Source organism: Crotalus tigris, unplaced genomic scaffold (assembly GCF_016545835.1).
Source record: "Crotalus tigris isolate CLP2741 ecotype Arizona unplaced genomic scaffold, ASM1654583v1 scf7180000017980.1470182205:1502881, whole genome shotgun sequence".
Classification (NCBI taxonomy): Eukaryota; Metazoa; Chordata; class Lepidosauria; order Squamata; family Viperidae; genus Crotalus; species Crotalus tigris.
The window spans coordinates 1,105,426-1,118,582 of NW_024096756.1; the positions used below are offsets into that span (position 1 = coordinate 1,105,426).

At 36.6% G+C, this 13,157-nt stretch overlaps 1 protein-coding gene across 1 annotated transcript; it reads left to right on the forward strand.

Moving 5' to 3' along the window:
- Positions 1 to 1,487: 1,487 nt before the first annotated feature.
- Positions 1,488 to 12,182, forward strand: LOC120309067 (WD repeat and coiled-coil-containing protein-like). Its single transcript, XM_039345877.1, has 3 exons — positions 1,488 to 3,525; positions 9,306 to 9,426; positions 10,905 to 12,182. Exons 1-3 carry the CDS (start codon positions 1,618 to 1,620, stop codon positions 11,048 to 11,050), a joined length of 2,175 nt encoding a protein of 724 aa, XP_039201811.1. The 5' UTR covers positions 1,488 to 1,617; the 3' UTR covers positions 11,051 to 12,182.
- The last annotated feature ends 975 nt before the right edge of the window (positions 12,183 to 13,157 follow it).

Sequence of the window (13,157 nt, forward strand, 5' to 3'; positions counted from 1 at the left end):
AGTCTCTCCCAGCCTGGTGTAATCCAAGGTCAAATTTTTCTTTGTCTCCCACTAGCTCTTAAAGTTAAAAATCCAAGCTCAGTAGGTATTTATAATCCAAGATGGTCAGGATGATAAGTATGCCAAAATATTTTCCTTTATTGCCAGCTGTTCTCCCAAGGTAGGAATCACCAAGCAAAGCAAATTATGATGCTATACACAAATCCACCACTAGATGTCATTCAAAGTCCATTTTCACTCTTAAAACAAGGGATTGATTTCTTATATTTCGCTTCAATGGGTTTTTTTCCAAAGAGAAAATCATAACGGTTATCTCAGTTTTCAAATTTATCAAAATTGTAGCTTTATGTTACTTACACTTCAATATTCTATGTTTCTGTCCCCCATAAAATTAAAATGCTGCTTCCATTTACATTCAGAGGTTTTTAGCTTCTTGGGAGCCTTTTCCAGGAAATTCAGTTGTAAAATAGTAAACAAAGGATCAATATTCTCACCCAGTTCCAAACATGCTGTTTACAATGTCTTAAGTAGTGCTTTTTTTCTCCTTCGGTTATCAGCAGCTAATGGCCAGCCACAGGAATGTAGCCGGTCTTTCCCCTACCAGTTTGGAGGGCTTTCCTTGGATCGAACTGAAAGACCGCCGTCTCTCCTTGATCAACAAGGCACCCCTCCTCTTCATCGCCTCTTCGATGCGATTTTAGGCCCTTTTCAAGGCCCCCAGCAGGGCGAAATCAAGTGCGGAAAGCAGAGCCCTGCCTTCCTGCGGCCCATCTCTCCGCAATGCAAATTGGAAGTCCCCAGTATATCTGTTCTGTTATAAAGTGCCAGAAGGGAAGTAATATATACATACATACATACATACATATATATGGGATACTTGTATTAATTGAGCAATTCGAAGAGGCTTAGCAAAATCAGCCAGTGGAAGATACTGTTCATCCTATTTTTAATTATTTCTAATTCTAGTATAGCATGCTTTATTACAGAGATGAAAAAATGTTTTACGGGTAGTCTTTGATTTATGACCTATTACTTAATGACTGTTCAAAAATACAATGGCTGCTCTCCCCCCCCCCACACACACACGATTGCATTTTGGGTGCTTGGCAACCAGCTCACCTTTACAGCCATTTGCAGCATCCCACAATCACATAACTTTGAAGGTATGGTTATGTTTACTTAGTTTTCCCTTCAAAGAACAGAAGAGCTTGGTTATTTAGTTCATGCTAGAACTGAAATTATTCTTCAGCACTCAAAGCTTTCTTCTATTGAGTTATAGAAGAGATCTTGATATACTTCAGATATTAAAGTGCTATTTTTAAAGCCCAGTCTTTAAAAGTTAAAAATAGTCTTTTAAGAAAATGCAACAGAGATTAGTACTTAGTTAAAGCTCATTAGCTTCTCCCAGGAAAAGAACATGGAAAGAGCAGGCTGGACATAGATTCATTCTTAGAGTGATAGTAGTAGAATTTCACAGTGAAGGGAACTGCAAGCTTAAAAGAAAGGCCATCACTTACCAACATGGAAACCTTTTACAACTAGAAGACTTCAATATATCAAACTGTTCTAATGAATTTGATGGAGCTTCTACTTCAGAGCAAGCAGTACTAATAGAAGATGTCAGTAATGGAGCTAGGAAAAGCTAAACTTCCTAGAACTGGCCTTAATGCTTTATACCAGGCTATACATCCAATATATGGGATTGCATGGACAGATGGCAAACAAGTTACATTGATACAATTGCATTTGCATGGCAAAGAATGGAGGTTTGGTGATTCAATTCTTATTGGTCAGTTTGAACATGTTCACGCACTTTATTGGAATGCATGCTATTCTGCCGACTTGCCAGCTCTGCTTGCTGTTCAGCATAAGAAGCATGTTAGCATTTGGCAGCTAATCCATAATGTTTTGGAAAAGAATAAGTTGATGGTTTTCCAGACTTGTGAAATTGTTGAGCCATTCCAGTTACTTCCTCAAGGCTGTGTGTGGCACCCAAAGAGGGATATTTTGTCAGTATTTACCAAAAGGGAGGCTTCTGTTTTATATGCAGTTCGTTTAGACAATTCCAAGGTTAAAGCAGACATTAAAAGCAGTGGACTCATTCATTGTGCTTGCTGGACCAAAGAGGGCAATCGTCTAGTTATTGCTATAAGCAGTTCTCTTCATTCCTATATTTGGGATGAGGCCAAGAAAACACTGAATGCTTGCACTTTTTGCCCAATATTTGATGTTGGAGGTTATATCTGTGCTATTGAAGCTACTTTGGATTTTCAAATTGCTGTGTCTACTGAGCTTCCTCCTGATAAGGTAAATGCTGGTATTACATCTGAATTACCGGGAAGTTTTGAAATGGATTTCATGTCTACAGATTCTTCACAGTCTACTCTGATGCTTGGGGACAAAGAATATTCAATGGATTCAAGAAGGAAGTCTTTTGATTCGGATAAATCAGTAGCAGTGCATTCTGTAGCTTCATCTTCAGGCCCAATTGATTTAACCAGTATCCTGGCAAACCACAGGAAACTGGATCGCAGTCATATTCCTTTGAGGAGGAAGGTTAGCCCTTCAGGAAGTGGTCAGTATTCCTCACAATTGATCTTGATCACTTTTGAAGGAAAGATAACCACAACTAGAAAAGTCAGCATTCCAGGCATTTTAGTTCCTGATATAATTGCCTTTGACCCTAGTGCTCAAATGGTAGCAGTAGCTTCTAATACTTGCAATATTGTTTTGGTCTCTTCAATTACATCATCCTGTATGCCCAACTTGCAAAGGATCCAACTAGACAGAAATGAACAACCCAAAGGTCTATCCTTTTTGACAGATAAACTTTTACTAGTTTTGGTTGGCAAGCAAAGATTCACTGATCCCACATTTATCCCTTCCTCTAATTCAGACAGATATATTGTCAGATTGCTGATGAAAGAATTAATATCTGGGAAAGACTCTTCATCAAAATCTGGGACTACCCAAACTTTGTCATTCATTTTTGAGCCTTCGGTTAGCCTCCCTGAGAAAAAAAGACATTTTAAGAACTTTGCTTCAGAGGATTGCATTGTGGAGCAGGAGCTCTCGAGACCAGCTAATGCTTTTATTCAGTCACCCAATAGAAGGAAACACAACCTGGAAGTGAGAAGTCCTAGTTATGAACAAAGGTCCCCATCCAATGTGTGCATTTTTTACGAAAAAGGAGCGTTGAGAAACTCATCCGTTCTAGAAACTTTGGAAGCTGAACCAATTAATCGGTCAGTGGCCTTGTTTGGTGCCGAAACACCTACTAGATTTTCCAATACATCGACTTCATCTAAAGGAGCACAAAAATCTTTAAATTCTCCTAAAAATAACATATTGGATAATGATAAAAGAGCAACTGAAATATCCATAAATCTGGAAAGATGGTATAGCAGCTTCAGTGACTTACATTTGAAACTCCTTGAATTAATAGAATATACTAAAAATGGGAGGAGATTATCTCTTGTCTACCCTTCTTCTCAAGAACCACCTTTCATATACATCAAATACCAGGTAATTGTACAATACTTTCCCTGTAAATTGTTTTGGCAATTTGGCACCAATTGAGGAAGTCTTTAAATTATTTAGCAGGCTGCATCATTTTGTGCTCAGTTTAAGTGTTGTCCAGGGAATAATGGCTGTTGTGACTCATATTTGGCTTTAGAGAAGTGAGATTTACACATTCTTTTCTGTTTGGATGATTGTCATTAATGTACCGTATTAGATGTCCAATTTGATTTTCAATTTGAGGGCATTAATTATAGCAATAAACAGTTAAGAATATGGTTTTTTAAAATAATTTTTGGAGAAACAAATCATTGCATCAGTATGTCAGTAATAGTACATGTTTAAAAGTTTCATTTATAGATTCAAAGGATTATGAAATATATTTGTTTACATAATGAAGAAATATTAAAAGCATAGGAATTCCGTTCTTTTTCTAACATCTTCATGCAGTACAAAAATTCCCTATGTATAAAAAAACACGAATTTTCCCACTGTCATGTCTTTATTTTCGTTCTTGCTGTTTTAATGTTTTCTAAAGCACATGATAGTACTGGAGACAAAGCCCCACCACCTCCAGTCTGATATTTTGCTTATTTCAAAATCTAAGAATGCAACATTAACCTTGAGTCTAAAAAAGGAAATTCAAACTTCTAGTACTCCTGTTAGATTCAAACACACACATGCAAATACCCCACTATACCTTTGCTGTTTTGCTTACAGGAGAAGAGGCTGGAGAAATTTTTGAGTAATTAACTTTTTCTTTAAAAGCATTTGTATTGATGCAGTATATATTTTGAAATTTTGGAATATGCTTATTAACGTATTGTTAACATATTTCACAGAACATGAAAAGAATGGAAGGAAAGGGTCAGGGGATATAAGGTTACATTGATTAGATTGATTAGAAATATTTATTTATTTATTAAATTGATAGGGCTGCCCACTTCAATTTCTGGTAGGTGTAAAGGAAATGTGGAAATTTAGGATCATTCTCGGTTGTTCCAATATTCACTCACCATAGAAGTGAAGAACTGATGAGGGGGAGGATAGAAGATGTCCTAAAGCTATCCTACTATGAAAGACAATTTCTGTGATTATACACGTGATTCCTTAAATATACAGCCACAAGCAGTTCATTTGCCTTCCTTTCCATTTTTCCTTTCCTTTGTACTTGGCTTCCTAAAAGTGGACATGCCCAAATGCAATCCATTTGGACATGCCCAAATGTTGTATCAAAATGTTAATTTTATGTAACAAAGTCTTTAAATGTATGCCTGATAACAATCTTATTAGCTGCATTGAATTTTGATTCAATATAAATGTAAATTACGCATTTTTTTTCCTCCAGTTCTCCCAACTCCAACTTTTTGTTTTAGCTTTCCTTGCACAGTACAAAATGATCATCCATGGATTTTGGATCTGAAAATGTTGCACATTTCTAAAGCCAAATAAAAACAAACTCATTTATACCACAAAGGTGCAAGGAAAAAGTGGTATCATACAATACTTTGATGATTTTTCTGTTTCAAGGAGATTTTAGAAGATGAAGATATTTCAGTGATCATAAAATGATCCTCCCCCCCCCCATGTCAACAGTGTATTAAAGGAGCAGAAAGTGACCTTAATAAAGCAAGTTAAACATACACAAATAGTGGAAGGCAGTGGAATAATAATTCCCCAAATAATTGGGGAAATCAATTGACTGAATCAAGAGAAGTGAATCACTGTAATTTGGCAAAGTCATATTTAATAACTGCAATCAGGAAAGCAGTTGGGAAGAAGACTGAAAACACAAGGTTATGAAAACCAATGAAGATGAATGTAAAATTGATGTTTTATAGTATATGGCATGTTGACGTTTGAAAAACAAAAGATAAAACAGTTTGAAGAGCTGGAAGGGCAATAATTAAAATAGGAGATAGTGAGTGCATAATTTTAAGCAAAGAAACAAGGATAAAAAAAATGAAGTTCTGAAATGAAGTTCACAATAAATGAAAATTCTGAATATATAAAAGACAGAGTACTGTATTTGTTATCCAAGACGAGAATTGTGTTACTTATTCTACATTTTCTGGTGCTAACAATTCTGTAGTTTGAAGTCTGATTAATTCTTAATTGTGATTCTATTCAGGGGATGGTAGTGTGACACCGATGGCGTTCTGTTTGGTAATGATTTTTTCACACTGATTAATAACAATTTGCATCAAAGTGAACAAACAGAATACAGGAAGAAAAAAGTCCAGAGGTAGGGAAATAAAGTACAACTCCCATTTTTTTTTCCAGATGTTGCTGAACTACAACTCCCAAATCTTTAGGCAGCATGAATGTATTGAGACATGTTGGGAGTTGTAGTTCTCAATGGAAAAAGATTGCTCTTTTCTTAAATGTTCAATATTTAGATCTGAATCAAGCAAGAATGCTTTATATCTAATATGGGCACCCTCAGAGTTCTGCAACAACTGACTTATGATAGTCTGGATGTCACAACAGCCTTTTTAATATCTCCCCATGTCTAACATCAATTACCTTACTTATGCTAATGATTGTAACCACTCACCTTATGTACTAAAATCCTCTAGTACTTAGCTAACCCTGGGTGCACATAGTCAAAGAGATCCCATTATTCCCTGCAGGGGCCAGGCATCCAGTGAATCTTCCATTAGAAGATGTGATTGCTAAGCATCAGGCAGCTCTGAGCAACTGAAAATCACCATTGTTTTTACCTTACAATTACTTCTTTCCTCATCTTACCATTCCCTGTCCCAGACTCTGATTTGAATTGAAAGAATCTTCATTTGCATTTTTGTATTCAGTACCTTTAGTTTCACATTGCTATAAAACAAACTCTTGGGATGTAAACAAACACTGGGATTAAGCTGTCAGTAAATGGGAAGAGTTCACTCACTGTATCTTAAAGAAGCTGTCCCCCTCCCTCCAAGGTTTATGTGCTATTTGTTGAGGCTCAGGAAAATACACATTTCAGTTAAGGAGCTAGTGGCAGGACAGCAAAATAAAGAAAAAGGAAAAATTGGGGATGGATGATAACTGTTGTGGTTGCAAAAATACACCACCTCTTTCAATAGTGCTGTTTTGATTTTCTCCTCAAGGAAGTATTCATAGCTGCTTGAATACTGTGCCTCATCTCCTTCCAGCAGGTTAGACAACCTGGGATCAGTAAGGATCAAGCCCCCAAATGGTGAAGCCCTTTCCACAGAAAATTCTGTCCACTTTTTAGGAATTCACAAATTCAAAGGAATGCTAGACGACTTCACAAGTTCCTCTCTCATGAAGCTGTTGAGCAAACAATGATGTGTTTTCATCAGAAAAATGCCTAGCAAAAAATCTATGGCCCACCACTTTCCAACAGAGAATACCTAATCTTAAAACAGCACATTGGATAGCACACTGCAGACTCAATCAAGGCAGAGAAATATTGGTGCTTAATGTTTCCTAAAGCACAAGATAGTACTGGAGACAAAACACCACCATCTCCAGTGTGATAAGTTGTTTATTTAAAAATGCCAGAATGCAACATTAATCTTGAGTCTAAAAAAATAAATTCAAGATTCAAGTTCTCCTGTTAGATTCAAACACACACAAGCATATACCCCACTATCCCATTGCGTCTTTTCCTTGCAGAAGAAGTTGAGTTGAGAAATGTTGCAAATTCCAATTGACATAGAATATGATGAAATGTGTATTACAGAAAATGAAATCCTAGTGAGTACAAAATAGTTTTACTACCTTATGTAGTTATATGTTATAATTATTGCAGTAAAAACAAACCATTGAAAATAATATAATACTGGGTGATGACTAATCTTGTTAAGGATATCTATTAGTAATATCACAACATACCCTCTACAGTCAAAGTTACCCCACATGTAGATTTCACTTTATTATTCTGGAAAAAAAATCTGACATGGTAATCTAATATGGTAATCATTGAAATAAGAATTGGTTCACACATTGTGCTAAGCCATAAATTCGTTTCACTGGTTCTGACTTAGCATGTTGTATAAAACATGCTCTTCTATAACCACACAAATGAAATTAACTAATGCTGTTTCATTCTAACAGAAATGAACAAGTGAATTTTATGTTATTAGATATAGCTAGATACATTATATTTGCTGTGTTATGTATCTCAAGTGGTTTGTTTTCCCTAAAACCCGTTTCTTATCTTGCTTCTTGATTTACCTCTTTTTGTGCATGTTTTCTTGCATTCTCTCCCCTCATTTGTTTTATTTCATTCCCAGATGTAGATTTCATTACATGTAGCTCCTTAGGGAATTGAAGGAAGTGATTGTGTACTTTCCCTCTGTTTCTGTTATACTGTAATGCTACAATATTTATGACTAAACTCAGCCAGTTATATTTTGATTGGGCTCAAATATTGCGCAGTACTATAATGTAGTTTGGCCCATTTTTGCATAATGTGTATTGTCTGATTCCAACCATTGTGGTTTGTAAGCCACGGCTGTGGGATTTGTGCTGTACCTGAATACAATTGAGGTTGATTCAAATATTATTATTTTTATTCCCTGTTTTCTCAAGACTTTACAGGAGTAAAATAAGAATACATGCATGGCATGAGAAAATAAAAACATCTAAATATATAAAAGGAATCAATATTGTAGCATCACATCTCAAATGCTCTCTGGAAGAGCTGTTTTCAGCTGCTTCCACAGGGCAGTTAAAATAAGAGTTAATGATCTCCAATAGGAGGTAATACCTCCCAAAAGTGGGGGGATTGCCAGCTACTTTTCCTGGCAAGATCAAATTGATTGGGCTACTAGACCAGGGCTTTTCAACCTTTTCACCCATTGTACCACTTTTAGGATATGGCAACATCCGAGTACCACCAGTCGCCTAGCAAGGTGTCAAAAACTTGATGACAAAAAAAAAAGAAAAAAGTGATAAAGTACAGGTAGTCCTCGACTTAACAATAGTTCACTTAATGACTGTTCAAAGTTACAATGGCACTGAAAAAAGTGCCCCCCCCCAAGCACAGCCGAGCATGGCACCTGCCTGCCCGCCCGGCCACGCTCTTCCTCCTGTCCGAGGTTTTCATTGTTGTGAGCATTTCTGTTGAGGATTGGCAGTGGGGGTGGGGTAGGGGAGTGTTTGGTTTTTATTCCCCCCCGGCTGCTGGGTGATTGCAGCAGGTTTTGGTCACTTCACATGACCCTGGGACACTGTGACCGTCATAAATATGAATCAGTTGCCAAGCATCTGAATGCAAATCACAAGACCCTGAAGATGCCGCAACATTCCAGCTGATCGGCACTTCTTCTGGGCTCAGAAGCACCAGGATCAGTGACGAGCTCCAACTGGAGCCTGGCGCTGATCCTGGCTCTTCCGCTGAGCCCTAACAGCCCTGCAGCTCCAGCCATCTCTTGTTCAGGCTTGTGCGGTGCTGCCACCGGTTCAGCTCATTCCCCTCCCCCGCTACCACTTTTCTAGGATGGTCGCGTACCACTTGCCAGGTGCCAATGTACCACAGGTGGTACCCATACCACTGGTTGAAAAGCCCTGCACTAGACATTACACAGTATCCAATATTTTCAAATATTATTTCAGAGCTGCTTCAGTCTTACATCTCCATATTGCTTCATGATTTCATGGGGTTATCTTATGAGTAGACATGTTTGGTTGCTTCCTACATGAAGCACCCTACCTGTTTTGTGTTTCTGAGAATAAGCTGAGCAGATTGAATGACTGATTTCAAATATCACCAATATTTTAATAATAGATTTATTTTTTTTATGCATATGTGCCTTTAGAAGCGTTCTTCAAATGCAGCAATAGTTGAAGAAACTCGCAATGTTCTACTATACAATGGCAAAATCCATTTGAATTTAGTCCAGCAACTTTTTGATCTGCATATTGTTGAAATGAAACACGGCAAGTCTTCTTTATTATTTAATTGTTTTATTGAGAACTAAATTTTGGGAACCTGAGTTACACGGATTTTTTTCTCCATAACCCAGCAGTACAATGGTCAATTGACCTTCGTTCCTGATATATTAATGTAGAAAATGGATTGGAAATACAGGCAATTCTCATTATTTGCAGTTCTGTGAAAATGCTGCATATATTAGCAAATTAACAAATGCTGAAACCTAAGTTGGGAGCCTGCATGTTGGGCAATTCTGATTGTTTTGCAGTCCCACATGTCAGCAAATAAGCATGACATTGCTGTGAATACAGATTTGGGGATACGAAAAACATTTTTTTTCAGTAAGCCAATTCACAAATATAGAACCAATGAATAACAAGGATTGCCTATAAATTGATAGCAAGGTAACACTTTTTCTAAATTAATTAAGCAACTTTTCTAAATTAATTAAGCAACTTCACCCCTGCTCAAACCACATGATAATTTAGTGCCCAATAATGCCCAATAAAGCTGCCCTTTTGTATCATAGCAATCTTATCAATTCACTAATGTTTAGTCAAATCTAGCCCCATGGTAGTATTAAAGAGAAAAGCATTGTTTTAAAATAAGTGGCTGCAAACTGATGCTAAGCCATATGTGACTTGCTTTGTTTTGGGTTAGCATGCAGCCTAAACTCAGCCAAACTATGGTCAAAACAATGATTCACTACAATACATAAATGCAGTTTTAATCTTTAACATAGCTGATAACAATTGCACAATAAGCTTTCTTCTTGTTGCCTCTCCTTAAATGATTTAAAATCATAAGAAATAATTTTACTAGGTTTACTTAAACTTCCCAATTTATCAAAAATGCATACATAAGCGAGAATAGCTCCCTTATGTACAACATCCCACTTTAACAAGAACTTAGAATATAGTTTTTAAAAGATAGTATTTAAAAATAATTAAAAGAATTCTTTTCAGTAATCAAGAAAGAAATTCAGATTGTGAGTTTATTGTGCTCTCCAACATTTTACTTTTCCCTAGAAACTAAAACAAAGGGGATACACTATAAATATTTAATATTCTTTTCAGATGTAACGCTCAAATGTTAAAGCTTTCCATTATTCTTTTAAAAAGTTGTATATTACAGTAATTAAAATATATTCACAAGCTTTTACTTAGCTAACTATTTTATTTCTGCAACAAGAGATAACTTCATAGAAAAATATATCAATATAATATATATATTTATAATATGCAAATATCATATTAGAGTCAGATTGTCTTTTTGTAAGTATCAAAGGTGAAAAAATAATTCACTGTGTTATCCACTTTGGCTTCAAACTGAAACCAGACATGTAATTTTTGTAACACTATTGAAAAAAATCTATTAAATGAAGCACAAAGGATTATATACAGATGCACACTTAATATTTAGACAAATGCTTGTATATTTAACTTATGTATGCATCTTCTGACATTTTTTCCCTTGTCCCTAGGTCCTTCCTGGATAGTTCTTACTGAAGATGGTGAAGGTTTTATTCCAGTAGCTTTTAAAGCAAAGCAGGAGATCATCATAAGGGATGGCAAGGATAATTTTGATCCCCAAGAAAGTTATGCATTCAAAGCAAATTTTTCATCATAACCAACAAGCATGATAAGACAGTCAGGAAACAAAAAAAACATATTCTGGAACATAAAAGAACTGAAAATGTTAGAATATGATTACCAAGACTTTCAAGTGTATTTTAACTGCAATTTACAAGAGTTGCCTAGCAGTGTATTTTCTCTTCAGTGGTTTACTCTACATCAGACATGTCAAACTAGCTACGTCGCATGACGTCGCGCGACGTATCGGAGCTTTTTTGCCATTGCCGGCAATGGGGTGGGTGCGGCTCCAGTATGATGAAACCGGCCCGCGGGCCAGCAGTTTGACACCCCTGCTCTACATTAAATAATCAGGATGATTCTCAACATTAAGAAGGGAATGCTGGATTTAAAATAAGGTCATGCTAAAGAATAAGCTCTGAAGCCAATCTGATATTCTGTGCAAAAAAATCTATCAGATGTGTTTATTTAAAGTTAGTACCACCTTTAGGGAACTCTGCAGATAAACAAACCATATATTATTTTTAAAATAACAACATAATACAACTGTTTAGCCTTGTTCCACTTAGCATGGGAAATACTATAATGAAAGCAACAAATATTTGGATTCTAAGTGACTGTGAGTGGAATACTGCTCCTAAACTATTTCCACAGATCAAAAAATGGAGGCATTTTTCATTCCCCCCTTTTAGTCCCCTTGAAAATCTTTGGGAGGGGCATTAAAGGATTCTACAGGATAGATAACAGAATATGGGAAGGGATCATATTCATATTAGAGATTTTTTAAAAAAATAAATTAAATTGCAGATGCTAAAAGGCTATTCTTAATTGGACCCTGAGGCTTTTAAACTGGATTTACCTTATTGTGGCTCTAACACTGTTCAGAGTCCTGCTACCTATTGTACTAGGAAAAAGCTTGTATTGGAGGGAACGGCAAGAGCATGCACAGGTCCTGCTATAATATATATTGTATATAAATATCTCAGATATTTACAATACCTACACATGGGCGCATTAGTACCTATTAGTAACTACCCAAATGATTAACTCCGTCACTCCATCTTTTCCAGATATTTTCCCATATACAGTATCTAAACCAGCGGTTCTCAACCTATGGGTCGCAACCCCATTTGGGGTCGATCGACCATTTTTCGGGGGTCGCCAAAGAAGGCGATCCGCCATTTTCTCCCCTCAGGGGGCGCCGCCGTGCATGGGGGCGGCGCCGCGCATGCGCAGAATGTTTGTGTGACGGGGGTCGCCGTCACACAAACGTTGAGAACCGCTGATCTAAACTGTGCTTTTAAAAAAAACATTTGCCCAAATGCTATTTGTATAAACAGTGGTGCTTAAAAGTTTGTGAAGCCTTTTGAATTTTCAATGTTTCTGCATAAACATAACCTAAAATATGATCTGTTCTCCACGTCTTAAAGCTAGGTAAGGAAAATCCAGTTAAATAAATGAGCCAAAAACCTGTTATACCTGTTCATTTGTTCATTGAGGAAAATGATCCCAAACTATATATTTGTGAATGGCAAATGTCTGCAAACCTCTAGGATTCATCTAAAGAAGTAAGGGATTTCTTGCATTGGTAAATGTGTTCGTGGCAACACTGAATAGCAATTGTGTGCATGGCAGGTATTAGGAGAAAGCCATTACTCTCTGAAAGGAACATTGCTACTCATCTAGTTTGTGAAAAATCACATGGTTAAGCAAGAAGGCTATTGGAAGAATGTTCTGTAGAAGGATGAGACTAAAATAGAACTATGTGGCTTAAATGAAAAGCACTCTATTTGGTGAAGGATAAATACTGCATTCCAATGCAAGAACCATACAGTAGAGGCACTATCATGATTTGGACTTGCTTTGCCCCCTATGGACCAGGATAACTTGCCATCAATGGAATTATGAAATTTTGAAGGAAAATGTCAGGGTATCTGTCTATGAACTGAAGCTCAAGAGAAAGTAGGTCATGAGGTAGGACAATGACCCCAAGCACATCAACCATTATTCAAAAATGATTAAAGCAAATATAAGTTATATTTTGGAATGGCCAAAATTCTGACCTTAATCCTAAATAAAATGTTAGAACCTGAAATAGGCAGTTCATGTAAAAAAGCCGATCTAAATCCCCAGTTCACATTTTC

Excerpts from the sequence above, each read along its gene's own strand:
- LOC120309067 (XM_039345877.1), top strand. The coding sequence starts at position 1,618 with ATGTCAGTAATGGAGCTAGGAAAAGCTAAACTTCCTAGAACTGGCCTT. Across the intron at positions 3,526-9,305 it reads TCATATACATCAAATACCAG|AAGCGTTCTTCAAATGCAGC; the intron begins GTAATTGTACAA and ends ATGTGCCTTTAG. Across the intron at positions 9,427-10,904 it reads TATTGTTGAAATGAAACACG|GTCCTTCCTGGATAGTTCTT; the intron begins GCAAGTCTTCTT and ends CCTTGTCCCTAG.